Source organism: Homarus americanus, unplaced genomic scaffold (genome assembly GCF_018991925.1).
Source record: "Homarus americanus isolate GMGI-L3 unplaced genomic scaffold, GMGI_Hamer_2.0 scaffold11022, whole genome shotgun sequence".
Lineage (NCBI taxonomy): Eukaryota > Metazoa > Arthropoda > Malacostraca > Decapoda > Nephropidae > Homarus > Homarus americanus.
In genome coordinates, this window is record NW_024737068.1 from 9,920,510 (window position 1) to 9,948,506 (window position 27,997).

Sequence of the window (27,997 nt, forward strand, 5' to 3'; positions counted from 1 at the left end):
GCCCGTGGGCGCTTAAATTTGCCAATCACCAAAAGCTTAATTTTATGCTGACCTGAAGCATTAGCACATACAAGAACGGTTAATCTTTCATTATTAAGCTTAAAACCTGTTGCATTTCGTTCTTGGTTTCCAGCCAAAGTTTTTGTGGGCAAACACTTCCAGTAAACCCCTGTTTCATCAACATTATAAATTTGATCGGCTGTGAGATCATAGTCATTTACAATTTTTTCAAATGTTGCACTATATTTTGTTGCTGCTTGTGTATCAGCCGACTGTCTTTCTCCAGCAATATCTAACTGTCTAATACCATGACGAGTCTTGAAATTCCTAAGCCATCCATCACTAAATGCGCACTCTGATTCAATGTTCATTTGCTCCTTAAAAGACTTTGCTTTGGCAATAAGCATCGGCCCAGAAATTGCCATACCTTCTGATCGTTTTAACAAAAACCATTCGTGCAACACTTTATCAAGATTTTCTAATTTGGGCCAATGTAAACTTTTTCTTTCAGCAATTTTAATGTAAGGCTCAGAAGAAGCTGTGAATTCTAGAATTTTATTCTTTGCCTTTTTTATATCATAAATTGTAGACTTTCCAATGTTGTATGTTTCCATTAGAACAGCATTGCTCACATTACATTCTAGTTTCTTAATTATTTCAAGTTTGTCACTCAATTTCAATGTGTTCTTCTTTCTCTTCACACAACGAAGTTTATCTACTTTAGGGGCCATTATTATGGGCTTGTACTCTGTACATGGAAAGAGTAGGACTCAAAATTACATACGTTGTCACAGTTTGATTGCTTGTTTTAAAGTGGCGATCGTGTGGTTGTTTGTTGTCGCTGTGCAGCTGTGGCATTCACGCATGCACACAAAAGATTTTTAGTGCCTCAAATTTTACATTTCAGTTCAAGCTAATTACAAAACTAACAAAATTAGCTACCTATAATTTACAATTACTTTTATTATTAGAATTATGTAATTAATTTTTTAAAGCAACTCCATTCATTCACATAACCCACAAAAGCCCGCTAAATTTAAAAAGTTGAGTTTTCGAAAAGTCCGGATTCTCGGGTGGTCCGGATTTTTGGACTTTTACTGTACATATTACAGTGGAAAGACGAAAACAATGACTTTCGCTTTCTTTCGTTATTCAAAAGGTTTTACCGTAATCGCTTTTGAATGGTTTTCAGTTAAAAAACTGTTGTACTCGTACTGTATTACAATAATATTCTATCCTATAATTAGCCTTATACAGTATTACCCCGCCTAACGCGGTTTCACTTAGCGCGTTTTACCGTATACGCGGTGCCTCGCCAGAGCTGAACTTTCACTTAACACGGGTTTTTTCCACATATACGCGGTGAGTGTCCGGCTCGAGACGCTATTTTTAGATTTGCCCCACCCGCCACCCTGCCAGACTGCCTGTTTTAGCTCATAAAATTCATACAAATTACCCGGTCAGAATATAATTTACATTGCTGGAATTCTTACAATTTGGTGATCATTTTGAATATAAACATCATATATTTTGCATTAGACATACAAATTTTTAGATAAAATGTTTAACTCTGAGTAAGTATGTTATCTTTTGTGCAAAATATATGACGTTTATATTCAAAATATTCCTGGTCTTACAAGGAATCCAGCAATGTCAATTATATTATCCTAACTTTAATCTGAGGTATTATTTAATACAAAATGTTAAAATTTATTTTTTTCACCCACTCTTTCTCTTGGTGGGAGGTGGGGGGGAGGGTTGGGACTGACCGCGCGGTTGGAAGAGGGGGGAGGCAAGGTGGGGTACTTTGATTGACAGATAGTGTCGTGAAGAATATTTTTTTTTTATTAACTGAAGATATTTGTTTTAGCTCATAAAATTCATACAAATTACCCGGCCAGAATATAATTTACATTGCTGGAATTCTTACAATTTGGTGATCATTTTGAATATAAACATCATATATTTTGCATTAGACATACAAATTTTAGATAAAATGTTTAATCTGAGTAAATATGTTATCTTTTGTGAAAAATATATGACATTTATATTCAAAATATTCCTGGTCTTACAAGGAATCCAGCAATGTCAATTATATTATCCTAACTTTAGTTTGAGGTATTATTTATTACTATACCTGGTTTTCCCCCCCAAATTTCTCAGAGGGAAGAGCCAGCAAGTGTAGTGTGAGAAGTGGGGGAGGGAGTCGTGTCCATTATTTAAATGGACATTAAATTGGCGACTGTATTTCTCTATTTCTCTTAAGTATTAATTGTGTGCATGTACCATCATAAAATTAAGATGTTATTTTTACTAGAACATAGGTATTGTGTTGGAAAAAGTGGAGTTTGGGGGTCAGCTGGTCTCTATTTCATTTAATCCCATGTTATGTTATTCACTTAACGCGTTTCTCACTTTCCGCGGTACCCTGTGGGTTACATTAACCGCGTAAAGTGAGGGTTGACTGTATATATAATAAATAAATATATATATATATATATATATATATATATATATATATATATATATATATATATATATATATATATATATATATATATATATATATATATATATATATATATATATATATGTAATAAATGTATGTACATAATCTTTTTCACTCAAATCCTAATGAAACACCACAATTAGAATATGGTGGTAGCTGTTGTATAAACAGTCGGAACACAGTCCCACCACCGAGACGAGGGAACACTCCCACCACCTCTCGTGCGAAGCAAGCGTATAAATTAAAGAAAATACTTGCAGTGTGTTTAATATGTTACAGTATATTATAAATAAATAAATAAACAAATAAATCGGTGAATCCATTTCAAGTAAATGGAAAAATTTCACTCGACACCGACATTAGTTCCAGTTACCGGTAAATAGCAGACGCTTAAGTGACGTCACTAGTGTTTACACTACACCAGCGGGTAACATTTGATGACATTACTTGAAGTGAATTGGCCTTATTTTAAAAAACCAAGGATGGTTGGTAAAGGACTACTGGGTCAGTGGGTAAGTGTCACATTTGGGGTACCGGTCTTATACAGCGAATAGAGCTCAAAAGCTACTTTTTAAATGGAAATTTGGGGGGCCGTCTTATGCACCCTGCCGCCTTATAGGCCGAGATGTACGGTACATTAAAAAAATGTTGGGGGGAAAAGTGCCTAAGTAATGGATTCATACTAGCCACTAATGCCAAAGCTTTACCTTGCTTCCCAATGCATGGATTAAGTGAGTACAGCAGTACAAGAGTCAGTTTATACAATGGTTCTAAACCACAAAAGTAAAATATATCATAAAAAAATTTTAGGTATATTTTTTGGCAATGCACGAAAGAATTCAATTACCTGTACAGTGAACCCTTGCCATTCGCGGGTTTGTGATTCGCGATTTCGACGATTCGTGGTAAGCAGATAACACCTATGGAGGCTAACTTGCGAGCCTTTTCTTGCAGTGCAACAAGTCACCCCATGCACTCGCACTGTCTCATCTCCCTCTGTTTACGCGCACCCAGTACCTGTGACTCAGCATCTCATGTTGTACTCTCAAAACTTTTGTGTTTCTTTGTGAAAATGGCCCCTAAAAGACTGCCTAGTGTCAGAACTAGCAATGCTAATGGAGTGAAACATAAAAGGTAAAAGTCAGTGATGACCCTGACAAAGAAAGGTGAATTATTAGACAAGTTAAAAGAGGGAATGAGTGCTTTCGTGGTTAGTTGGTTGTTTGGTGTGAGTGAAACCACAGTGTGGTACAAAAGAAAAAATGAACAAGCAATTCATGATTCTGTTCAAGCGAGTACTCCTGCAAGTGCTTTAAAGGCGCAGGTTGTTCATGACAAGAACATAGTGAAAACAGAGAAAACACTGAACATTTGAATTGAGGACCAGCACCGCAAAAAAATTTCTGATTGACAGCAACGTGATTCGTAAGAAAATTAAATGTCTTTATGCTCATTTTTACGAATCAACAGGTGGTGAAGTGGGTAGTGCAATTACTGAAACAGCTTTTAGTACCAGTAAAGGGTGATTCAAGAATTTTAATTAAAGATTCTCTCTCCATAATGAGAAGCCGAATGGGGAGGCCACATTAGCTGACCACACAGCCGCAGATGCATTTCCCGCCAAGTTAAAGAAAATAATAAAAGAGAAAGACTATAGACCAGAACAAGTGCTTAATACCAACGAATCCGATAAATATTGGAAGAACGTATATAAACAAGCAGGAGAGGCGTGCCCCTGGGTTCAAGGCAGCCAAGGACAGAGTAACACTTATCTTCTGTGGCAGTGCAGCTGGCCACATGATCAAACCTGGCTTGTTTTACCACTCAGCAAATCCTAGGGCTTAAAAGGGTAAAAACAAGAACCTTTTGCCAGTTTTTTGGGCAGTCTAACAAAAAGGCAAGGGTAACTGTGCAAGCATTCCTGGATTGGTTCCATAAAAGCTTCATCCTGGAAGTGGAAAATACCTTGCTTCCAAGAAGATGAAATTCAAGGTGCTATTATTAACAGATAATGCACCAGGCCACCCAGAAAGTTTGCAGGTTAGCCATCCAGGTGTAGAGGTGATGTTCCTACCCCCAACACCATTGCTCTTATTCAGCCTCGCGATCAGGCACATTACACCCAACGCTCTTTTGGTCGTATCCATAGTGCCATGGACGTAGATCCTGACCTTGATGTTAGCAAGTGTTGGAAAGAGTACAGCATTGTGGACTGCATCACCAACATCAGCAAAGCATTCAATGAACTCAAACCAGAGACAGTGAATACTTGTTGGCACACCTTATGACCTGACTGCGTGAACAACTTACAGGGATTTCTGTCCATAGTAAAGGATGTGAATGACATTGTGAGTGTTGCACGTCAACTGGGTGGTGAGGGGTTTGTGGACATGGCTGCTGAAGATGTGGAAGAGCTGATTGATGGGCATGAAGGAACTGACAAAAGAGGATTTAGAAGAGTAAGTAAAAAGTGCCGAGAAAGATGATGAAGAAGAAATTATGGAATTGCAACAAGAAGGTTGGGGTTTGGACAATTTGGGTGAACTATAGCCCCATTGCCCTAACTTCATCACACTCTAAGATTTTCGAAACTATCTTAAACTCTCATTTTCTCCATCACCTTGAACGCCATTCTCTTTTGTCGGATCACCAGCATAGCTTTCATCAGGTGAGATCTACTGATGATCTGCTCTCCTACTGCACCCATCTTTGGTCATCCTCTCTTAAGGATTATGGGGAAACTTTCGCTGTGCCCCTCGACATCTCCAAAGCATTTGACAGGGTATGACACAAATCTTTACTTTCTAAACTTCCCTCTTATGGTTTCCCTCCCCCACTTTGTTCTCAAATTTCTAGCTTCCTTGAGATCCGATCCATGGCAGTTGTTGTAGAGGATTGATATCTCGCTCTTTCTCTACCAATAGTGGTATCCCACAGGGTTCTGTTCTTTCACCTACTCTCTTCTTCCTTTTTATCAATAATTTACTTCACACTACGACTAATTCTATCCATTCTTACGCTGATGATTCTACTCTTCACTCTTATTCACATTTTTCCCTTCCTCCTAACTCTCAAACAAGATCTGATTCTAGAGCTGATATCATTTCATCTATCAATGCGGATCTGTGCAGCATTTCTGAATGGGAAGGTAGAAACTTGGTTAAATTCAATACAGTAGTCTCGATTTACGCGGTCAATTGAACCCGTGGAGGTCCGCGTAAACCGAGAAACGCGTAAACGAAATAACAGAACATATGGGATTAATTGAAATAGAAACTGGGCCGACCCCAAAACTACACTTTTTCCGACACAATACGTACGTTGTAGTAAAAATAACATCTTAATTTTATGATGGTATGCACACACAATTAATATTTAAGACAAATACAGTTGCCGGTTAATGTCCGTTCAAATAATGGACTCAACCCCCCCTCTTCCCACACTCGCTGGCTCCCCTCCCAGAGAAATGTTTGGGGAAAAGGACTAGGCTTTTAGGTTAGTAATAAATAATACCTCAGACTATATTTAGGAGAATATAATTTACATTGCTGGATTCCTTGCAAGACAGCGAATAATTTGAATATAAACGTCATATATTTTGCACAAAAGATAAAATTTTTGCTCTCTCTAATAAAATTCTTAAATTAGATCTAAAATTTGTATGTCTAATGCAAATTTTAGCTTGTTTATATTCAAATTAATTACTATCCTATAAGAATTCCAGCAATGTAAATTATATTCTGGCTGGGTAATTTCTATGAATTTTATGAGCAAAAAACAAATATCTCAAGTAAATAAACAAATTATACTTCACCAGACACAATACGTACTTTGTAGTAAAAATAACATCTTAATTTTATGATGGTATGCACACACAATTAATATTGAAGAGAAATATCAATAATAATAGGTTTTTTAACACTTACGTTAGTAGAAGAGATGGCTGGGTACACGGGGATGGGGGATTGGTTCTGAGGCAGAGGGCAGATTATTGGCCTGCACCTGTATCACTATCCACCACAGAGGCTTGCAGGGCCTCTTTGTCAAACCCCTCAAAGTCCATATCCTCACTATCATTATCACTATTACTGACTTGGGCTGGCTGTGGTGGGTGGCTTGTGAAGAACTGGTAGTGTTTTGTTGACTGGGCGACCTTGTACGCACCCTGCCCGCGCCGCTTCCCGAGTAAATGACGGAAAATACCGCGAAAATAAAAATTGTCGGTCTGGCAAGGTGCCACATAAATGACCAAACGCGTAAACGAAATCTGCGTAAATCGAGACTATACTGTCGTAATAAAACTTAGTATTTACCAATTACACTTTCCAAATTAGATGATCTCCCACCAATCACATTTCAGGATGTAATCATTCTGCCAAATTTTAAAATAGATATGCTAGGCCTCACCATTTTCTTTACTATGTCATGGAAGTCACACATCCACAACATTGCTAAAGCTGCATCCCGAAAGCTGGGAATGCTGAACAGATGCCATACCTATTTCACTCCTGAGCAGTTGCTTAAAGTTTATAAGGGATTCATTCGTCCTAAGTTGGAGTACTGCTCTTATATCTGGGGTGGTTCTTCTTCTGTCCAACTGTTAGATAGAGTGGAATCAAAGGTATTTCATCTTATTGACTCTCCTCCTTTAGTTAATAATATTTCTTCCCTTTATTTTCGCCACAATGTTGCTTCACTCTCCCTCTTTTACAGGTACTTTAACGGGCAATGTTCAGTAGATTTGGCTTCCTGTGTACCGCCAGCAAGGCCATGAGCTCATAACACTCGTCTTGCCCTCGGTGCCCACCATTTCTCTGTGGATGTCGATCATCTATGTTTGTCTTTGCTACCCCCAAAATGTTCTACACTACTGAGGGTATACACAAACACTTGTTATCTTGAAAATAGGTTCTTATTCTCGTACGGGAGATATACAGAGGAAACAAATAGATGTGGGCTGCCACACCATAATGACTAGCGATCTCAACTTTCTGTATCACTCCGCGCTGGCATGTACAGATGCCAGCACTCACAAGCTGAATACATAAAATGTAAATATGATAATTCACATACATAACATGGTGCATAATAAATGGAAATATTACATAGGATTAATATATGTTCTGTAACACTTTACTATACATAATTAATAGAGTATATAAGAATACACAGCTTAAGGTACTGCTTCGTGTCCATATTATACACCTCCCTCCCCCCTATACGCTCATAGTTTCATCTTGAGCGGACCTTTTGTTTCCGAGTCGCTCGGACCTGCAGAGTACCGGGGATTCACTGTAAAGACATCAACATTAGGGGACTCTACTGGGGAAGGGTAAACACTAGGCAGCTCCACAGGTCGGAGGAAACAACGGTTCCTCCACCATACTCTACCACTAGGAAGACGCACTTGGTAGTCCCTGGACCGGCCAATACCCATGACAACCCCAACCTTGTCCCAGCGGTGAGATACCGGATCTTGAATCCTGACCTGCTGGCCGATACTCAACCTGGGAAGGGGGCGGGCATGACAGTCGTACCGAGCAGCGACATTTGCGGCTCGTTCTGCTGCACGGCGGTCACATTCTTCAGTCTTGGCTCGCCATTCTTGAGAAAAAGACTTTGGGTGGGCAGGAACACAAGACCTGAGATGATGTCCATATAGAACCTGGGCTGGGGAGCGTCCGGTGAAGTTCGGGGTGTTGCGTAACTCTAACAAACCTCGATCGAAATCCTCGCAGTCAATATTTCCTGAGGGTGACACCTTAAGGATCAGGTGTTTAACAGTCTTGATTGCGGCTTCAGCGTGTCCATTCGCCTGGGGTTAGTGGGGCGAGGTCACGACATTACGGACTCCCCAACGGTCCATGAAGTCCCAGAACTCGTGGCTGGTGAACTGGGGTCCTCCATCAGTTCTGAGACGGAGGGGAACACCAACTTCTCTGAAGTAATGTCTGAAATTCCGGATGGTAGCAGTAGCCGTTGTATCACTACCACAGGGGACGACAACAGGCCATCCAGACAATCGGTCAGCAATGACGAGGAAGGACTTCTCTGCCACTGCAAAGAAGTCGGCCGACACAGACTCGAAGGGTCTTGAAGGGTTATCGTCGCACATTAAAGATTCCTGTTGCTGGCTGGGTTGCAGAATCTGGCACGGCTCACAGACACGGACGGTACTTGCAATGTCCGCGTCGATTCCGGGCCAAAATACAGTCTGCTTCGCCCGTCGCTTGGTGGCCTCTACTCCTCGATGGCTGTCGTGAAGGCGGATCAACGTACGGCGGCGTAGGGCAGCAGGAATGACTACTAGTGGACCATACAAGACGAGGTCTCCGTCACAATAGAGGTCCTCGCATATCTTCCAGTACGGGAGTAGCGATTCATGAAGGTCGTATCGGTGAGATGGAAATCCCTGGGACACACATTCGACGAGCCGGATATAGGAAGGGTCGGCCCGGGCTGCGGTGCGGAGATCTTCAAGGGTCTTACCTGCATCCGGTGCTGTATACTCTTCTGATGTGAAGACGGCCTTCAATGAGACTACTGACTTGAGGGATGCAGCAGCTGTAGAACACAACATCTCGTCCTCTGGGGTGGGGCGACTGACAGGGGCGCAGGACAGAGCAACCGGGATGCACAGCAGCTCACCTGCACGCCACACAGCCGTGAAGAGATAAGGCGAGAGCTTCTCTTTCAAACTTTAAAGGCGAGGGTTCTCTACTGCATCCAAAGAGTAGTGATTGATAATAGGTACAAGAGGGCGGTGATCCGTGAAGAGGGTGAAGTGCTGAAGTCCTCTCAGGTAGAAGCGGCACTTCGCCATCGCCCAGACAACAGCCAACATCTCCAGCTCAATCGTGGCATATCGGGTCTCGGCGTCCGTCAGGAACCGGGATCCACACTGAATTAAGCGGAGTTGTCCACTACCATGGTCCTGCAGAAGGGCGTAACCAACGCCGTAGAGTCTGGAGGGGTCAGTCTGGAGGACGGTGGGTAGGGCTGGGTCGTAACAGGCGAGGACAGGGTGGACTTAAGAGGGCCTGCTTGTCTCGCTGGAAGGCCTCTTGATGATCTGGGATCCACAGGAATGTCCTCCTGGGGCTCAGCAGGGGGCGTAACGGCTGGGCTGCGGCGGAGATGTCAGGTGAGAATTCAGCCAGCTGATTGACCAGACCCAAAAAAGAACGGAGGTCTGTCAGGTTGGCAGGGGTTGGAAAATCCCTGATTCCACTTAATTTCTCCGGGTCAGCTGCGATACCTGATGCCGAGAGAGTGTACCCACAGAAGTTCACTGATGGTGCGGCGACTACAAACTTGTCAGCGTTGAGGGTAATCCCGTACTTTCGACATCTGGTGAGAACTTCATATATCCGGGAGAGGTGGGTACAGTAGTCTTCATCATGGAGTAAAATATCATCACCCACCTTGACACAATTCGTGACTCCTTGAAGGGCCGCGTCACCACGTTGACAGAATGCATCGCCCGTAGCGGCAAATCCCATGGGGCCTCTGCAATACTGATATCTTCCATATGGTGTGATGAATGTAGTCAAATGCTGGTCTTCTTCGGCCAACTCGATCTGCCAATAACCACATAAGGCGTCCATCGTTGTAAAAAACTTCGCCTTCAGGTCCACATTTTGAACAGCTGCGAAGAGTGTGGGTGAAGGGTGGGCTGGACGGGAAACTTGCTGGTTAAGTTTTGACAGATCGGTGGTGATCCGTACTCCACTACGAGGTTTGGCGACGGGGACGAGAGGGTGGCACCAAGGTGAAGGTTCGTCTCCGGCCGGCTTGATGATTCCCTGAGCAACCATGGAGTCAAGCTCTTGTCTAACTAGCTCCTTGTAGGCGTGAGGAATCAAACGAGGGGTGTGGATGGCAAAAGGTGTGGCACCATCCTTAAGATGAATCTTCATAGGTGGACCCACCATCGGCTTGAGTGGTGTGGATTCTAAAGATTTCCTCGTAACCAACATGTCAGCAAATTCCTTGAGAAGGTAAGCTCTTGCATCAGAAGGGGACGTGTTAGTAGAGATAGGGAGTTCCTTCAACCCGTTGACATGGGTGATCTTTAAAATAGGTTTGGGGAATTCCTTGGAAATAATGGCCAACTCTTGACAAGGGCCATATGACAAAAGCAGAGTCGGGATCCCATCATGAACATCAATCCGGGCTGAGCAAGACTGCTTCCCAAAGGTAAGAGTAGCCCAGAAAGATCCCAAAGCTGGAGCCATCTTGGAACCATCAGCTGTCAGTTTCGTTGTCTGAGGAGGGGGCTGTAGGTTGCTCCGGGGTATTCCCAAACTTGCTAAGTGTTGTGGACCAATTACTGAGACGTCAGCACCGGTGTCAGGTAACATCTGAAGACTGGATGACAAGTTACCGTAAGAAATGACGACACTGATGTGCTGGGGCGTCGTGTCTCTGGAACAAAGTACATGATGGCAGGAACGACTGGGCACAACGTCTTGATGCTTGCCAGGAGGAGGGGGCGCGCCAGCACTACCTGAGGATGACTTCTTGGATCCTAGGTGGTGTCCTTTCTGTGTCTTCTTACGACAACATTTGTCATAATGGCCCACACGACCACAAAGTCTGCACTGAACTTTGCTAGCAGGGCACTTGACTGTGTAAGCCCAGTGACCCTGACGGTCGCAACTTCTGCACACGCTTTGAGCAGCTGGGCACTGGGAGGCATTATGCTGTCTCGTGCAGCTGTTACACAAAGCAGCTGCTGAAGGTGTAGCTGGAGGGTGAGGGGTGGGGTTACCTTGCTGCTTCTTACCCTTTCTGTAGGAAGACATCGCCCTCACCTGGTCAGGTTGTGAGCGTAAAGCTGAAGTCGCACACCTGGCGGCCTTGTACGCTCGACATTTTGAAACTACATCTTGAAGGGAGGAAGTGGGGTCGAGGGAAATGAGACACTGAACTAGCTCTTCATCTCGAATACCCGTTAAAATAATTGTCTTGAGTTGTGTCTCTTCACAGACTTGAGAATTTCCAGGACAAACATCAACTTCCTCTGAACATCTTTTCAGTCTTACAAAAAATGCATCAAAAGATTCTCCATCAAGCTGCTTACATTGGAGGAGTTCTCTTCTTCTAAGTGCTTCGTTGCGCTGTCCCTTAACATGTTCCTGTAACTTGTCAAGCACGGCCTCTACAGTCAGAGTTGTCGTAGGAGGCACTTGAAGTGTGTGCTCGAGAGTACCTTGTGTCTCTAAGGACAAGCACATACGAAGCTGTATCATCTGTTTAGGCTGTGGTAAACTTGACAGGTCAACCATTGTTGCAGTCTTGCCAACGTCGATGCCATTCCCGAAATATCTGATAAGAAGCGTCAGACCTCAGAGAGGGAGGCGTTTGTGCTGCAGCCTTTTGAGGAATTGTTGAACCGACTCTGGGAAATGAGGTACCAGTACCTCTAGTCGTATCAGCATTAGTAGTAGCAGAAGAATCTTGTAGAGTAGATCGTTGTGGGGAAGCTAACAGGGAAATCAAGACTTCATATCTGGCATGATCCTCTCTTCTTCTCAGGTCATCCTCACTTCTACTTATATCTTCTAGTTCTCTGCGTCTTTGTTCATCTTCGTGGCGTCGTCTTTCAGACTCTCTGTACCAAATTTCTTCCTCTTCTCTCCTTGCAACATAGTCCTGGCGTTGAGAAGTTTCCATCCACTTAATCAGTTGAAGGAGATCTGTGGACGCAGGCACCGCAGGAGAGCTTGCTCGCGACGAACGAGGAGATTCTGTGGGTGATTGGGCGTTGTCACTGTGGGGAGCGTGGGGCCTGAGTGTGGGTGGGGAGAGGTCTCCCAAACTTAAACTCATAACCCCATCGTCCAGGGTATCATTTTGATCCCTGTGAGACATGCCGACGGCTTCTGTACTCTATCTGTGCAAGAGACCGGGTCAACCCCTCGTAATCTATGCACAGAATTACAGAAGTCTAAAGTAATACGCAAGAATTTAATATAAAGTGGGCCTGTGAGTGCGTGTGTATGTGTGTATGGCTCGTTGCCGGGAGGCTTGGCGTGCTGCCAGACGTAGAGGCAGCTCAGCGCAAGTGCAACTGAACCGAAGTTGTCTTAATGCGCGCTGCTCAGTTACCCAATGACCGTAGGCGGGAGGCGTTGTACTGCTGGGCAGCTCCCTCAGTCATCTGACTGCAGTTTGCACAGACAATTCAGATTAAAATACACAACACAGCACTTCACAGAACACTTCACTTCACAGCACAGCACTGTACACAGCATAGCACTTCACAACACTGTAAGTCCTGAGGCTTGTAGTCTGGCTGTAAATCCTTGGCGAAGCTGAAGACGAGACGCCATTAACACAGTCCGGCGGGAAGGCTAAGTTCACTCGGAATCTCACTGAGAAATCTCACTGCGCCATCTATGTTTGTCTTTGCTTCCCCCAAAATGTTCTACACTACTGAGGGTATACACAAACACTTGTTATCTTGAAAGTAGGTTCTTATTCTCGTACGGAAGATATACAGAGGAAACAAATAGACGTGGGCTTCCACACCATAAGGACTAGCGATCTCAACTTTCTGTATCACTCCGCGCTGGCATGTACAGATGCCAGCATTCACAAGCTGAATACATAAAATGTAAATATGATAATTCACATACATAACATGGTGCATAATAAATGGAAATATTACATAGGATTAATACATGTTCTGTAATACTTTACTATACATAATTAATAGAGTAATATAAGAATACACAGCTTAAGGTACTACTTCGTGTCCATATTGTACAGGTCACATTAGAATAACCAGTTATAGTACATCCTTCTTTCCTCACACATCCAAACTGTGGAATGCTCTGCCTTCTTCTGTGTTTCCAGATTCATACAATCTATCTCACTTCAAAAAGCTGGTTTTCCGGCATCTTCGTGGTGTAGACTAATATAATCTTTTTCTTTTCTATTTTTAATTTACTTTTACTCTTATTTTTCCACCCCCTAGGCCTTGTTGTGGGTCGAAGACCGGGTGGGCTATTCCCCGTAAAGAAGTAAAATAAAAAATGTAAATGATAACTGATTTCACTGTTGACCATAACCCTTCCATGGAACAGAGCCTTAAGATTGTCAGAGTAATCCACCAGGTATTGTTTCTCCACCAGGAAATGCTTAAAGACCTAAAAGCAAAGAAAAAAATCTACCAATCTTGATGTTTTTCAAGAAAGAACCAGCTACTACTGCTGCCGCTCCACCCTCCTACTCCCAGTCACCCGCCACCTCACCACCCACCTCCCAGTCGCGTGCCACCCCACCACCAACCTCCCGGTCGCGTGCCACCCCACCACCCGCCTCTCCACCAACCACCACAGCATTACCCTCTTCCAACAGTGATCCTGAAGATCCCCCTATGCTTCAGTAACCAGATGTCTCCCTATGGACAGTGCACCACTTCATCAAGCTCCAAACTTCCACATATGAAGTAGTATTAGAGACTTAAGTTTCTCATACACGGTACAGGTATATATTAGTGCACTAAGGTAGTATACAAGTTGCAATTCGCTGTTTTGCCAATACTCGCCATTTCTTAGAACCTAACCCTCGAGAATGACAAGGGTTTACTGTACACCTAACTGTCTAACAACCAAACATAATACAGTACAGTAAATATTAATCATTGTTGAGTTTTATCACATTTTTTGTACTGGAAAAGAGTTTCAAATATACTGTACAGTAGGGGGCAGGGAAAAAACACTTTTATTTGAGTTGCAGGCTGCACTTTTCAGGCATCGTTTGTATGGCTGTAACAAACACCTGGGCAAAATTTCATGCCATTTCATGCATACTTACCCTGCCGCATCGCGAACGACTTTTTGTCAACTTTTAGTGTATACCAAAAATTAGGTGTCATTTAATGTTTTCCAGGATAATGATAAATTTTACATGGGTGACATTGATTTAATTCACATGTTATTTTACAGGTACACCGTATAGAAAATCATTACAAGTTCACATTGAAATTCTTTTTTGTGCGGAACCTTGGCATCATTTTCCTAGACAATAATCTTTGCCTAATATATCCATCTCTCGATTCGTATCCCGTCACTTCAGTGCAAGCTTCAGTCATCACTTTTATGCCTCTCTCGACCGCCTGAGTGCTGTTTGGCCACTTGGGCACCACTAATGGTGTCTCAAGAATGTCATTAACCTGTAGATTTGACAGAGAAGCAATGTAAGGAGGCTCAATCTTGAGTTCATTCCTCCAGTTAATCATGGAATGATAGTTTTTTGCTTGCCACTTTAGTTTCGGAGTCACCACCTTTCTCATGTTGACTACAGGAGGCACATCCTCATTCCCATCTCCATCTTTACCCTCCTCATCAGTATAGTTTAACAAATTCTCGTCAACAGCAGCATCAGAATCTTCCTCCTCCTCTTCAGATCTGCCAGTGCATTCTTCCTTTTGCTGATTCTCCTCTCTAATTTTTTTTATCATTGAGACAGCTTTTTCTCTAACAGTCATGTCCTCATCTGCACACATACCAAGAAGAAGTTGATCTGTGTGGGCGAAGTATGCATTTCTCTGGACAGCCTTCTTCACTATCGTCTCCTCCTCACTATTCAGGTGTTTCATATATAGCAGGGACTGGAATACGTTCCTTGAGCCGTGTGTTACGTAAGGGTGTATCTTGATGTAAAACCACATTGGAGCACTGAACTTTATTATTGTAATGACAATTCTTTTCAACTCATGGCTGGGTCTTGATGTTGCTACATACAGCCTGAGGATTCTACTCCATAAGGTGTTCCACCTTGACACACAGGGAGGACCTGGCTCAATAGCAGCCAAGTCATCTTCAACAACACCTGTGATAACTCCTTTACAAATCCTATACAGGTATTTCTGATCCCAGGACAGATCTTTCTCCACTTCATCATTAAACACAGGGAAATCAGGGAAACTGACTGGCTGGAAAGGCGACAACTGGAAGCTCAGACAAAGACTCCTTGATCTGCTTTCCAATGGGACCACGCCAATGCTCAGGACCACTTGGTTTACCATCATAGTGATAAAAAACTGCGCGGAAAGGCAGCTCATTTCCGTGAAGCTGACATATGAAATAATGGAGCGGGTGACCAAGTAACATTTCAAGATGATGAATGACTCCATTTTCTGATCCTACATTTACATTGGTTCCATCACAACCAACACACACAATGGGCTGCTGGGTTAGATTTTTCTCCACCAGAAACTCGTGAATAGTTTTGGCAATCTGCTTTCCGTGTCCAGTCTTGGGAGTCACATGTGTGAGATATTCATTGCCAGGCTCAACCATGATGACATAATGATCTTTCACCATCATCCTCGAACTCCATTTCTCGGTCTTCTCATTCTTTATCATCACACGAGTGGCGGTCTTCTTACCATCAAAATAGAGTGACGTCAAATTATCTAAACTAGCCATCTCAATTTCTTGCCTCTTAAATCGGTATTTTTGTCTCGCATCCCGCAGCTTATGTGGTCCAATAACCTGACTCTTGTCATCCTTTGTGATAATGCCATAGTCAGTTAAGGTGGCAGTAGCAATGGCAGCTCCAGCATAATCACTAATCAAGTATCGGTCACAAGCGGTAACTATTTGAATAATTTCAAGTGCGCCAACTTACCCAGGTCTCCCCTACATTACAGTACAGTAACACAACATTGAGAAATGAAATGAGAAAAGGCTGATAATCAATATAGACATAGCACCATACTCATCTGCAACAAGACAACTTAAATGAACTAAGAGATATGAAAAAAAAGTTGATAAACACTGAACAGAACATTGCACCGCCACAGCGGCTGTTTGGCTAGTACTGTAGGTAAATTTAAAAATTTCAGTAGAAAATGCGGCAGACTAAACCTCGACATATCAGCTTCAAATTTGGCATGGAGTCTTAGATATGTATAAGGAACAATGCCTGAAGAGTGCAGCTTTGAGCAAAATTTCACTGCCCCCTACTGTACAGTATATCATTATTTCTACATAAGCAGAATATAAACTGATGAAAAAGTCAGTTAGTATACAGTGTGTGCACATCCTAACCACTATGACATGGAACATTAAACAGTACTGTAGTGGAATAAAGTGGAGAAAGTTTTTCTTACCTAATAAATGCTAAGAAGCTCATCAATAAGATGCTGCAGTAAAATGTGAAGCAACCGATCAACAGCTGCAGTACAACAACAGCTGCTGCTGCCACATAGAACCAATCCATCATCTTGGATAACTGATGAGAAGCTTCTGCAAACTGTAATGTTAATACGGTATATTTTAGTTAAGGTAATTTTATAATGAGATACATGTGGATTCCCCAGATATACCTGGCAATATATACTGACAACTTCATAGAATGAGCACACATGTCCATCACACATGCAAAAATTACATATAAAGCACCTAGTAAAAGTTCACTGTGTCGAGTGTGCCTGACTGTCCCTCGCCAACTGCAGATTTTCCATCCATGGATTTTGGGTATCCAAGGTTTTTACCATGTACAGTACAGTATATACCATTTCACCAACCACGGCATTGAATTTTGAGTATCTGTCGATTAAAGCAGCACCATTTTCCCTCTGTTTCAATGTACTGTATATGTAAACCTCTATTTACAATGTCCCAATCTACGATAATTCGTGTTAACGATGCCGATATAATAAGACTACATCCCTAATTGCAATGTAAATAAACCCGCATTAAAGATATTCATAATCAACAGTACAGTATTTCACTCGGTACATGTTCCTAGCTGCATATAATGATCATAAGACCATACTACACCACTTTCTCCTACAAATAGTATCGCTGTATCCTACAACATCTGTTAATTAAGGTTAGTTTTTACACACTGGGGGGTCTCAGGAAGTTAGGTCACATCATTCTGGTTTCTCTGGTTAAGAGGGTTTTTTTTTCAGTTTTCTGTGTTTTTACCCCATAATTTCTCTCTATGTTAGAGAGCTGCCCACTTTGAACAACCATAATTGTTGGTAACTGGGGGTTATATCTTCATTAAGGCTCATTTACAACAGAAATGAAGGTCAGATTCATTTGAAACAGCACAAAATACACAAGGAAAACCTATTTTGGTCAGTAATTTCCTTGGTGTAACTGAAACGAATATTTACCAACCAAAGTTTTATATAAATTATTCAGGATTATTTTAGTAAAAATGATGTATGTAACTTAATTGAAACTGATTTTATAGACTCTGGTAACAACACTTGTAAGTTTTTCATAAAAGAATTGAGTTACCATCATTATATCATGCCAAATTATTTTGTTAAAGGATCTTTTATTGGAAAAGTTTGGTAGGGAATTTATTCAGGATCATTATGGTATCAAATTCATATGTCTTTCATGATTAGATTCAGAAGGTAGTGGAATATGGTAGAAAGGGAAGTGATCCTGAGGGAAGAAACTGACTACATGGACATCCCCCCCCCCCCCTCAAACAAGGTTTGCTTCTCACTTTAGACTCCTGCCTCTTTATTCATTCTACTACAGTGGTCCCTCGGTTAACGAATTACCTTCCATAAGGATTCTCAATTCGGTTAACGAACAAAACTTCGATTAACGAAATCTTTATGACAACATGTTTTGGCTTGCGCAACAGCTGGTAGGCTAGTCTGCCAATGCAGTAATCGGTTCTAGGCTTACATTCGTTTCCATTGGAGTAAATATCAAGAAGGTTGTGCTCTTTAATATTTTTGCAAGTTTTATATTAAAATTATTAGTCATTTTAACATTTATTTAACATAATTGATAATATATGCAGCACAGGGAACTAGTTTTTGGTGCGCCCATCACCCACTTCACTCACCCACCAAAGCATCTGTTTAACTCTGTTTACAGTGGAGGAAACATCTTGTTTGTGGCTCTCTTGAACACAGAGTGAACTTAAAATTTTAGTGGTGAAATTACTGTATTGCATCCAGCATGGGTCCAAAGAAATCTAGAAAGGCAATTTCAATTCAAGTGAAACAGGAAATTATTAGGAAACATGAAGAAGGCATTAGAACCAATGTACTGAGTAATGAATATGGCATGTAGGCATCAACTGTGTCTGGAATTATTGCGCAAAAAGACAAATTTTTGCGAAGTGAAAGTGAGAGATAAATCTACCAAAGTGTTTAAAGGTAGATCATTAATTGCAGAAACAGAAAGGTTACTTCTTATTTGGATTAAAGAACAACAAATGAAATGAGATTCCATTTCTACTGAATTCATTTGTGAAAGAGGGAAATACATGAACATTTGAAGGAAGATCAACCTAGTTCTTCTGAAACTGAGTTTGAAGATTTTAGGGCCAGCAAGGGCTAGTTGGATAAGTTTAAGAAAAGAAGTGCCATTTATAGTGTCGTTAGGCATCGTGAACCTGCCAGTGCAGATAAAGAAGGAGCAGCATAATTTGTAGTGGAGTTCAAGGAACTGATGGATGAAGAGAATTATCTTCCACAGCAAGTATTCAGTGTGGATGAAACCGGGCTGTTCTGGAAGAAAATGCCCAAAAGGACATTCATCATCAGAGATGAAGCTTCTTTACCAGGGCATAAACCCATGAAGGACTGTCTCACTCTATTGCTTGGTGCCAATGTTTCAGGGGATTTTTGACTGAAGCCTATGCTTGTATACCACTCTGAGTACCCCAAGGCATTCAAGCAACAAAAGGTGGTAAGAGGACAACTTGGAATTTATTGGAAGTCCAACCGTAAGGCATGGGTAACGAGACAGCTCTTTAATGAAAGGGCTGTTGAGGTGTTTTGCCCTTCTGTGAAGAGTTACCTAACCACCAATAAACTTCCTTTAAAGGCTCTTCTCCTTATGGATAATGCCCCTGAACTTGCCAGCACTTTGGAGGCTCGATTTGACTTTGTCAAAGTGTTGTTTTTGCCTCCAAACACAACATCAATTATGCAGCCAATGGTCCAAAATGTAATCAGCAACTTCAAGAAGCTGTACATGAAGAAATGTTCAGAAGGTGTCATCAGGCAACTACCACCGATCCTGATATATCACTGGCACAGTTCTGGAAGACGCAATACAACATCCTGGAGGCTGTAAAATTGATTGTGTCTGCATGGCAAGAAGTCTCCATTCGATCCCTGAATTCTGCATGGGAAGCACTGTGGCCAACAGCAGTCCATGATTTTGAGGGATTTGAGGAAGAAATGGAGTTGGACAAGGAGATTGTGTCCATTGGTCTGTCAATGGGACTCAAAGTGGAGGAGGGTGATGTTGAAGAGCTTGTGATGTCTCATGAGCAGGAACTTACTCCTGAAGATTTGAAACAAATGGATGAGATGCTAGAAACAGACAGTGGTGAGGAGGAAAAGGAAAGTGATGACCATATGTCTTTTTCAGACCTAAAAGATGTTGTTCACCACTCGGAGATGTTCAGGAAACTGGCTTCAAGGCACCCTGCTGTGGAAACAACAGAACCAATTTTGTGTACTGTGGAGGACAAAGTGGTCTCCTTCAAGAACCAGCTAATGATCAGGAGGAGAAATGCCCCACAATAAAAAAATTGACAGTTTCTTCTCTAAAGGGCAGCGTGAGAAAAATGCTTCCCCTCAGTGTTCCTCTTCAAAAAGGAGAGAGGATTTTACTGTTGGAGAATCTGTCAGTCCAGAGATTCCTGACATTATTATGGAAGGTGACTCACCTTCCAAGAAGCATTAAAATGCTTCTCCTCCACCCCCACTTCATTCTCTTCTCCCTTCTCCTCCTCCACCCCAACTTCTAATTCCCATCAGCATCATCAATCAGGAACCTTCTACATACACACCTCAAAGTAAGTGTACTTTACTGAATTTTTTTTTTTACTTTGTATGTACTTTTCAGTGAGCTGGAATCAATTACCCAATATCCCATTGAAACAATGGATTCGGTTAACAAATTTTTCGGTTAACGAACGACCCTCTGGAATGAATTGTGTTCGTTAACCGAGGGACCACTGTATAACTCATTCAGGATACAATATTGTTTATTTGTTATTCATTAATAGTAAAGATATGATACTGCAATAATCTGTGCTTATTAAAACTCTCAGGATTTTGCTGCCTCTCGGTAGCCAGCAGCTCAGGTTCCATGCTCCAACAGCCTCCCCCACACACTACACCCATGTGTCAGATACCTCTACAGTTTTAATCATACCGTGTGTACTATTTTGGATAGAAACATACAGTATGGATTGTATCATGAGAATTGCAAGTACATTACCTATAAATAGTGTTACAGTAGATAGGCAATAACGAAAAAACTAAATTTTCATACGAAAACACTCGTTGAAGACAAAAAATATCAGTACGGGTAAGAAAAATATTTATACAGTAGTACCCCGATTTACGTGGTCAATTGAACCCACAGGGTACCGCGGAAAGTGAAATCCGCGTAAATGGAACAACAGAACATATGGGATTAATTCCAATAGAGACTGGCCCGACCCCCAAACTCCACTTTTTCCGACACAATACCTATGTTGTAGTAAAAATAACATCTAAATTTTATGATGGTATGCTCACACAATTAATATTTAAGAGAAATACAGTCGCCAGGTTAATGTCCATTCAAATAATAGACTCAAATCCCCCCCCCTCTTCCCAGCTCACTGACCCCTACCTCTCTGAGAAATGATTGGGTGAAACACTAGATTTTAACGTTAAGTAATAAATAATACCTCAGACTAAAGTTAGGATAATATAATTGACATTTCTGGATTCGTTGCAGGTCAGGGAATATTTTGAATGTAAACTTCATATATTTTGCACAAAAGATAAAATACTTGCTTTGTGTAAACCAAATTATTACATTAGATCTAAAATTTGTATGTCTAATGCAAAATCCATGATGTTTATATTCAAAATGATCATCATATTGTAAGAATTCCAGCAATGTAAATTATATTCTGGTCCAGTAATTTGTATGAATATTATGAGCTAAAACAAATATCTTCAGTTAATAAAAAATATTCTTCACGACACTATCTGTCAATCAAAGTACCCCAACTTGCCTCCCCCCTCTTCCAACCGCGCCAGATGGTCGGTCGGTCGGTCCCAACCCTCCCCCCACCCCCCACCTTCCCTCCCTACCAGAGAAATGTTGGGTGAAAAAACAAATTTTAACTTTTAGTAACAAATAATACCTTAGACTAAAGTTAGGATAATATAATTGACATTGCTGGATTCCTTGTACGACCAGGAACATTTTGAATATATATGTCATATATTTTGCACAAAAGATAACATATTTACTCAGAGTAAACATTAGATCTAAAATTTGTATGTCTAATGCAAAATCTATGATGTTTATATTCAAAATGATCATCAAATTGTAAGAATTCCAGCAATGTAAATTATAATCTGGCCGGGTAATTTGTATGAATTTTATGAACTAAAACAAATATCTTCAGTTAATAAAAAAACAAAAATATTCTTCACACCGTGCCAGATGGTCGGTCGGTCCCTCCCTACCAGATAAATGTGTGGGAAGACCAGAATATTTACCTTTTTAGTAATAAATAATACCTCAGACTAAAGTTAGGATAATATAATTGACATTGCTGGATTCCTTGTAAGACCAGGAATATTTTGAATATAAATGTCATATATTTTGCACAAAAGATAACATATTTACTCAGAGTAAACATTAGATCTAAAATTTGTATGTCTAATGCAAAATCTATGATGTTTATATTCAAAATGATCATCAAATTGTAAGAATTCCAGCAATGTAAATTATATTCTGGCCAGGTAATGTGTATGAATTTTATGAGCTAAATAAAAAAATAAAAAAATTATACTTCACGCGTATATGGGTAGATGAACCGCGGAAAGTGAAAGTTGGTTCTGGCGAGGCACTGCGTATATGAGAAATCGCGTAAAGTGAAACCGCGTAAAGCGGGGGTAATACTGTACTTGATATTACACCAGCATTATTATATGTGCTAAGAACATGAAATTTGTTCCTTGGTAACCCTGAAATATTTAGCACAAAATAATTATCAAAGAACAGTTGTGAAAAAATTTGTATTTCAATGCAAAATTTCCTTAGAATGAATTTTTTTCTGAAATAGCAACACTGATGGCTGCAATGATGAGTGCACAAAGGCAGTGAAGCTGCCAGATCTATGAAAGTGACAACATGTGTATCTAGCCGACAATAAGCAACTTTAACACAACAATACTTTATCACCACATTTTCATATTCGTTTTCGTGTATAAATTCTTTCATATGTGTTTATGCGTATGAAGATCCTGAGAATGTTAACACCTCTACCCTTCATATACAATACTGTACTGTAGAGAATGTTAATACCTGTACCCTTCATATACAATACTGTACTGTGTATATCTCATTGGTAAAATATAATGTCATCATCAACACATACATCTCTATGTAATATGCAATGGTCCAAATTCATTTCTCTTACACAATTAGAGCACATGTGAAAAAGTTTATACACTTTTTGCTAGCCATAAATATATTTGCTACTTAGCTTTTGTCTTTATTTAAGACATCTTCAGGTCATGAGACCCACTAGTCCCCCATCCTGACATTGCATGATCCTGCAATAGGGCGTATCCCACGCCGTACAAGCTTGAGGCATCTGTCTGCAGAACTGTCGGCAAGGCTGGGTCAAACGTGGCGAGGACAGGTGGACTAGACAGGGCCTGTTTCACTTGCTGGAAGGCCTTGTCGTGGTCGGGGGTCCACAGGAATGTCCTCTTGGGGCTCATCAGGGGGCGAAGTGGTTGGGCAGCTGCGGAGATGTCCGGCGAAAACTCTGCAAACTGGTTGACGAGACCGATGAAGGACCTCAAGTCGGTGAGGTTAGCAGGGGTAGGAAAATCCGTGATGGCGCGGACCTTCTCCGGGTCGGCTGCAATACCATTCCCTGAGAGGGTGTACCCACAAAAGTCCACTGAAGAGCTGGCCAGAACAAACTTGTCGGCATTTAGGGTGATGCCGTGCTTCCGGCACCTGTTGAGTACCTCGTAGATACGGCCGAGGTGATCCATGTAATCCTCATCGTACACGAGTATGTCGTCGACCACTTTCACGCAGTTTGCCAGACCTTGTAGAGCCATATCACCTCGAAGGCAGAAAGTGTCTCCTGTAGCGGCAAATCCCATGGGGCCACGGCAATAACTGTAACGTCCATGCGGGGTAATGAAAGTTGTAAGTGGTCGGTCTTCTTCGGCAAGCTCTATCTGCCAGTATCCACACAGGGCGTCCATCGTCGTGAAGAAGCGCGCCTTCGGGTTCACGCTACGTATAGCTGCAAAGGGCGTGGGAGAAGGGTGCGCAGGACGAGACACCTGGCTGTTGAGCTTGGAGAGGTCAGTGGTGATCCGAACACCACCTTTGGGTTTTGCGACGACTACCATAGGGTGACACCATGGAGACGGGTCATCACTGGTTGGTGCAATAATTTCTTGGGCGACCATGGAGTCCAGCTCGTTTTTGACCGCCTCGCGGAAGGCCAGGGGGACCAGTAGAGGGGTGTGGATAGCGAAGGGCTTCGCGTCGTCCCTCAGGTGGATCCTCATGGGGGGGCCTACCATCTTCTTGAGAGACTTGGATTCCAGAGCGGACTTGGTCATCAGAACGTCGCTGAATTCCTTCAGAAAGTATTTCTGAGCATCCGAAGGAGAGGTGTCACTGGCAAGAGGTAGGGGTAGGGCGACAGCAGGGTCGTTGCTGCTCCTTTCTTGTACCCTGTTAGTGTGTTTTACCTCATGAATAGGTTTGGGGAAGCCCTGGGAGATGGTGGCCAACTCTTGACAATGTCTGTAGGACAGCAAAGGAGTCGGGACACCGTTATGCACATCAATCCAGGCTTGACACAACCTGTTGCCAAAGGTGACTTGTGCTTGGAGTGAACCTAGGGCTGGGGCCATCTGTGAACCATCTGCCGTGAAGCGGAGATCCTTGGGTGGCGGTCCTAGATCACTTAGAGAGAGCCCCAAGCATTGCAAATGCTGGGGACTGATGACTGTAGCATCAGCGCCGGTGTCGGGCAACATCTGAAGACAGGATGACACACTGCCATAGGTCACGATGACACTGATGTACTAGGGAACTTTGGTCCTGGGACGCGAGGGGGAGCACACATTCCTAATATGGCTCGAGCGTTGTCCAGGGTCGTCATGCTTCTGATTGGAAGACTGTGGGCGGCCCTCACTGGTGGAAGGGCGCTGAAGCTTCCGCAGACGCTGTCCCTTGGGTTTGTTGGTAGGGCAACACTTGTCGTAGTGGCCCAAACGACCGCACACATTGCACTGGACGTGCTTAGCTGGGCACCGCACTGTGAGCGACCAGTGGCCCTTACGGTCACAACTGTTGCAGGTACTGTAGACTCAGCAGCTGGACACACCTGTGTTCCGTGCTGCTTACCACATTTGTTACAAAAGGAGCCGGGCATGGGCGTGGTGGGCGAAGGCGTTGGGGTAGACTTCTTGTCCTTCTTGTACCGGGACACAGCACGTACAGCTGTAGGGGTAGCTCGGGTGGCAGAGGTGGCACACCTGGCAGCCTCATAGGAGCGACATATCGTCAACACATCCTTAAGAGAAGAGGAAGAGTCGAGGGAGGTGAGGCGTTGGACAAGTTCCTCGTCCTTAACACCCATGAGGATCACCTGCTTCAACTGGGTCTCCTCGCACTGCTGGTGGTTACCTGGGCATATATCTACTTCTTCCGAGGCTCTCTTGAGTCGTACATAAAAGGCATCAAAAGTCTCGCCCTCCATCTGTCTGCAGCTAAACAATTCCCTCCTGCGTAGAGCTTCATTCCACTGCCCTTTGATGTGCCATTGTAGAATGTCCAGTACCTCCTCTACAGACAACGAAGAGGTCGGAGGTACCTGCAACGTATGTTCCAAGACACACTGAGTTTCCAAGGACAGGCACATACGCAGCTGAATAAGTTGTTTAGGCTGTGACAAACTCTGGAGATCCACCATTGTAGCATAATCAGTCCACCGTCGCCGCCATTCACGAAAAGTCTGGAAATTCACATCAGCCTTCAAGATGGGCGGCGTTTGAGCAACTGCTTTAGGTGGGGCTGGGGGGCGTGAAGAAAGCGTTGATGAGGTATCCGAACCAGTCGATACCGAGGCAGTGCTAGAGCCAGGTGCTTGGTTAACAGTGAGGCGAGATATCAAAGCTTCAAACCGTGCACTGTCTTCCAATCTCTGTTGGTGGTCTCTCTCTTCCTCTGCTTGCCTTCTTTCTTCGTCCTCCACACGTCTTTTAGCAAAGTCGTGACGCCTTTCATCCCTCATAAACTTCATTAAAGCAAATATCTCTGGAGACAACGCTGAATATCGAGGTGAAGGGCTGCGCGATGTGGTGGGAGCTGGAGCGTCCTGTTCAACGTGGTCATCCATCTCTGCCGAGCTGTCATCCGACTGACTCATCCAGGCGTTGGCTCCACGACTGCGTAAGGCACGAGACATAATAACTTAATCTGTGTACTGTGTCTTAAATCAGAACATGCCTTTTACCTTGGGAATCCTTTAGAACAAGGTCACACAGTTATGGCACTAAACACACAATGCACTATACACTTCACAGAAAATCACTGACACTGCTCAAAGTTGCTATAAATTCTTGGAGGAGACGGCCATTAGCGGTGGTTGACGCAGAGTAGGGGTCCATAAGCCGGTCTTGCCACAAACTTTACACTTCACTTGTATGTGTTCTGGGTATCAAGTTCTATCTACAGGAGCGAACACAAACACCTGTAGAGTTTTCGTGGGTTCTAATTACTGGATAAAGATATGTACACAAGGAAGGTGGCGCTCCTTACTCCGTGTGGGGGTCAACTAACTTCTAGGGCGACATGTGGTAAGTGATACATTAGCAGCTTCCATATGCCGCCAGGCACATTAATTAAGCATGTGGGACATGGTAAATACATTGCCACACGCTGCTAGCTAGGCTGAATAAATAGTGTATATAAATGGAGCACATACATAATATACATACATAATATACATACAGCATACATAATATACATACACCCATCATGTTTTAGTGACTGTGAAATGAGCAGTCTAACTCTGAAAATGTCTGGTAAATATTTTGCTCACCATTTTTAACCCCCTAGCCCCGGGCTAGGGTAACACTAGCCGTGTCCTCCCATGCGGGGGTAAATCGAGAAAAATCGAAACCTTTCCAAAAATAATTTTAACCTTTTTAAATGATAAAACAATAAAAAAATAAGAAACACTATATATTGACCCTTTAGAAACTTCCCTGTGGCAGCAGTGGCAAGGGAGATAAAGGGACAGTGTTGTTTTGACAGCTGACACTCGTGGCCACTACGCACTTGGTGGCCATTTTCTGCTTGCCTTTGTGTCCGGGACGGCCAGTAATGTTTATACAGTATTTACTGATCATAATACTTATTTCCTATAAATAATTCATTTAGAATATTTTATTTGCATTTTTTTCATAAAAAGTGCTCGGCGACACACACGTAGTCGGTCGCCAGGCTGTCTGGCTGCCTTTGTGTTTGGTAGAGCAAGTAATGCATAAAATAATAATGATTCCACAAATAAATGCATTTATAATATAATCAAACCATTATTTTCCAGCAATACTACACTACAATACACCTGCACTACTTTTAGCAATATTATTTTGATACATGATAAAAAGGACAAACAATGAAAATGAAACAAACAAATGTAGGTAATTACGTTCAGGAAGCTTCCCTGTGGCTGAGCGTGTGGTGTGACAGGTAAATAGTCACACTGGAACCTGATAACCCGCAGTGGGCATTTAAACAGCGGCGGGAAAAGGAGAGTGCCCTGGAAGGTCACCCGGAGCGCGCCAGTCAGGCGTTCCGGTACGTCACCCGGGGTGTATGGGTTAAGACTAAGACAAAGGCTAAACCTCCAGTCCCCAATCTTCAGGCTCCCCAAAGTCTGTGTGGAACTCAGGTTGATCTCTCCACTCCACTCTTTGAGTATCTCACTTCTTGCCATGAGTCGTTGCTATCCACACACCCCAACACCGAAATCCTCTACCTAGGGGATTTCAATGTACTGTACAGTATTACCCCGCTTAACGCGCTTTCACTTAACGCGTTTTCGCATATACACGGTGCCTTGCCAAAGCTGAACTTTCACTTAACGCGGATTTTTCCACAGCAACGCGGTGAGTGTCCGGCTCGAGAGCTATTTTTAGATTCGAGCTATTTTTAGATTCGCACCACCCCCCACCCGCCACCCTGCCTGACTGCCTGTTTTAGCTCATAAAATTCATACAAATTACCCAGCCAGAATATAGTTTACATTGCTGGAATTCTTATAATTTGGTGATCATTTTGAATATAAACAACATATTTTTTGCATTAAACATACAATTTTTAGATAAAATGTTTAATCTGAGTAAGTATGTTATCTTTTGTCCAAAATATATGACATATATATTCAAAATATTCCTGGTCTTACAAGGAA

At 42.4% G+C, this 27,997-nt stretch overlaps 1 protein-coding gene across 1 annotated transcript in view; it reads right to left on the bottom strand.

The window, feature by feature from the left end:
- Window positions 1–27,997, bottom strand: part of LOC121872943 (dehydrogenase/reductase SDR family member 7-like) — a gene marked incomplete in the record, with an annotated part of 131,071 nt that overhangs the window by 96,177 nt on the left and 6,897 nt on the right. The window contains 1 exon segment of the mRNA XM_042376084.1: window positions 16,638–16,780. Coding sequence (XP_042232018.1) covers window positions 16,638–16,750 — 113 coding nt within the window.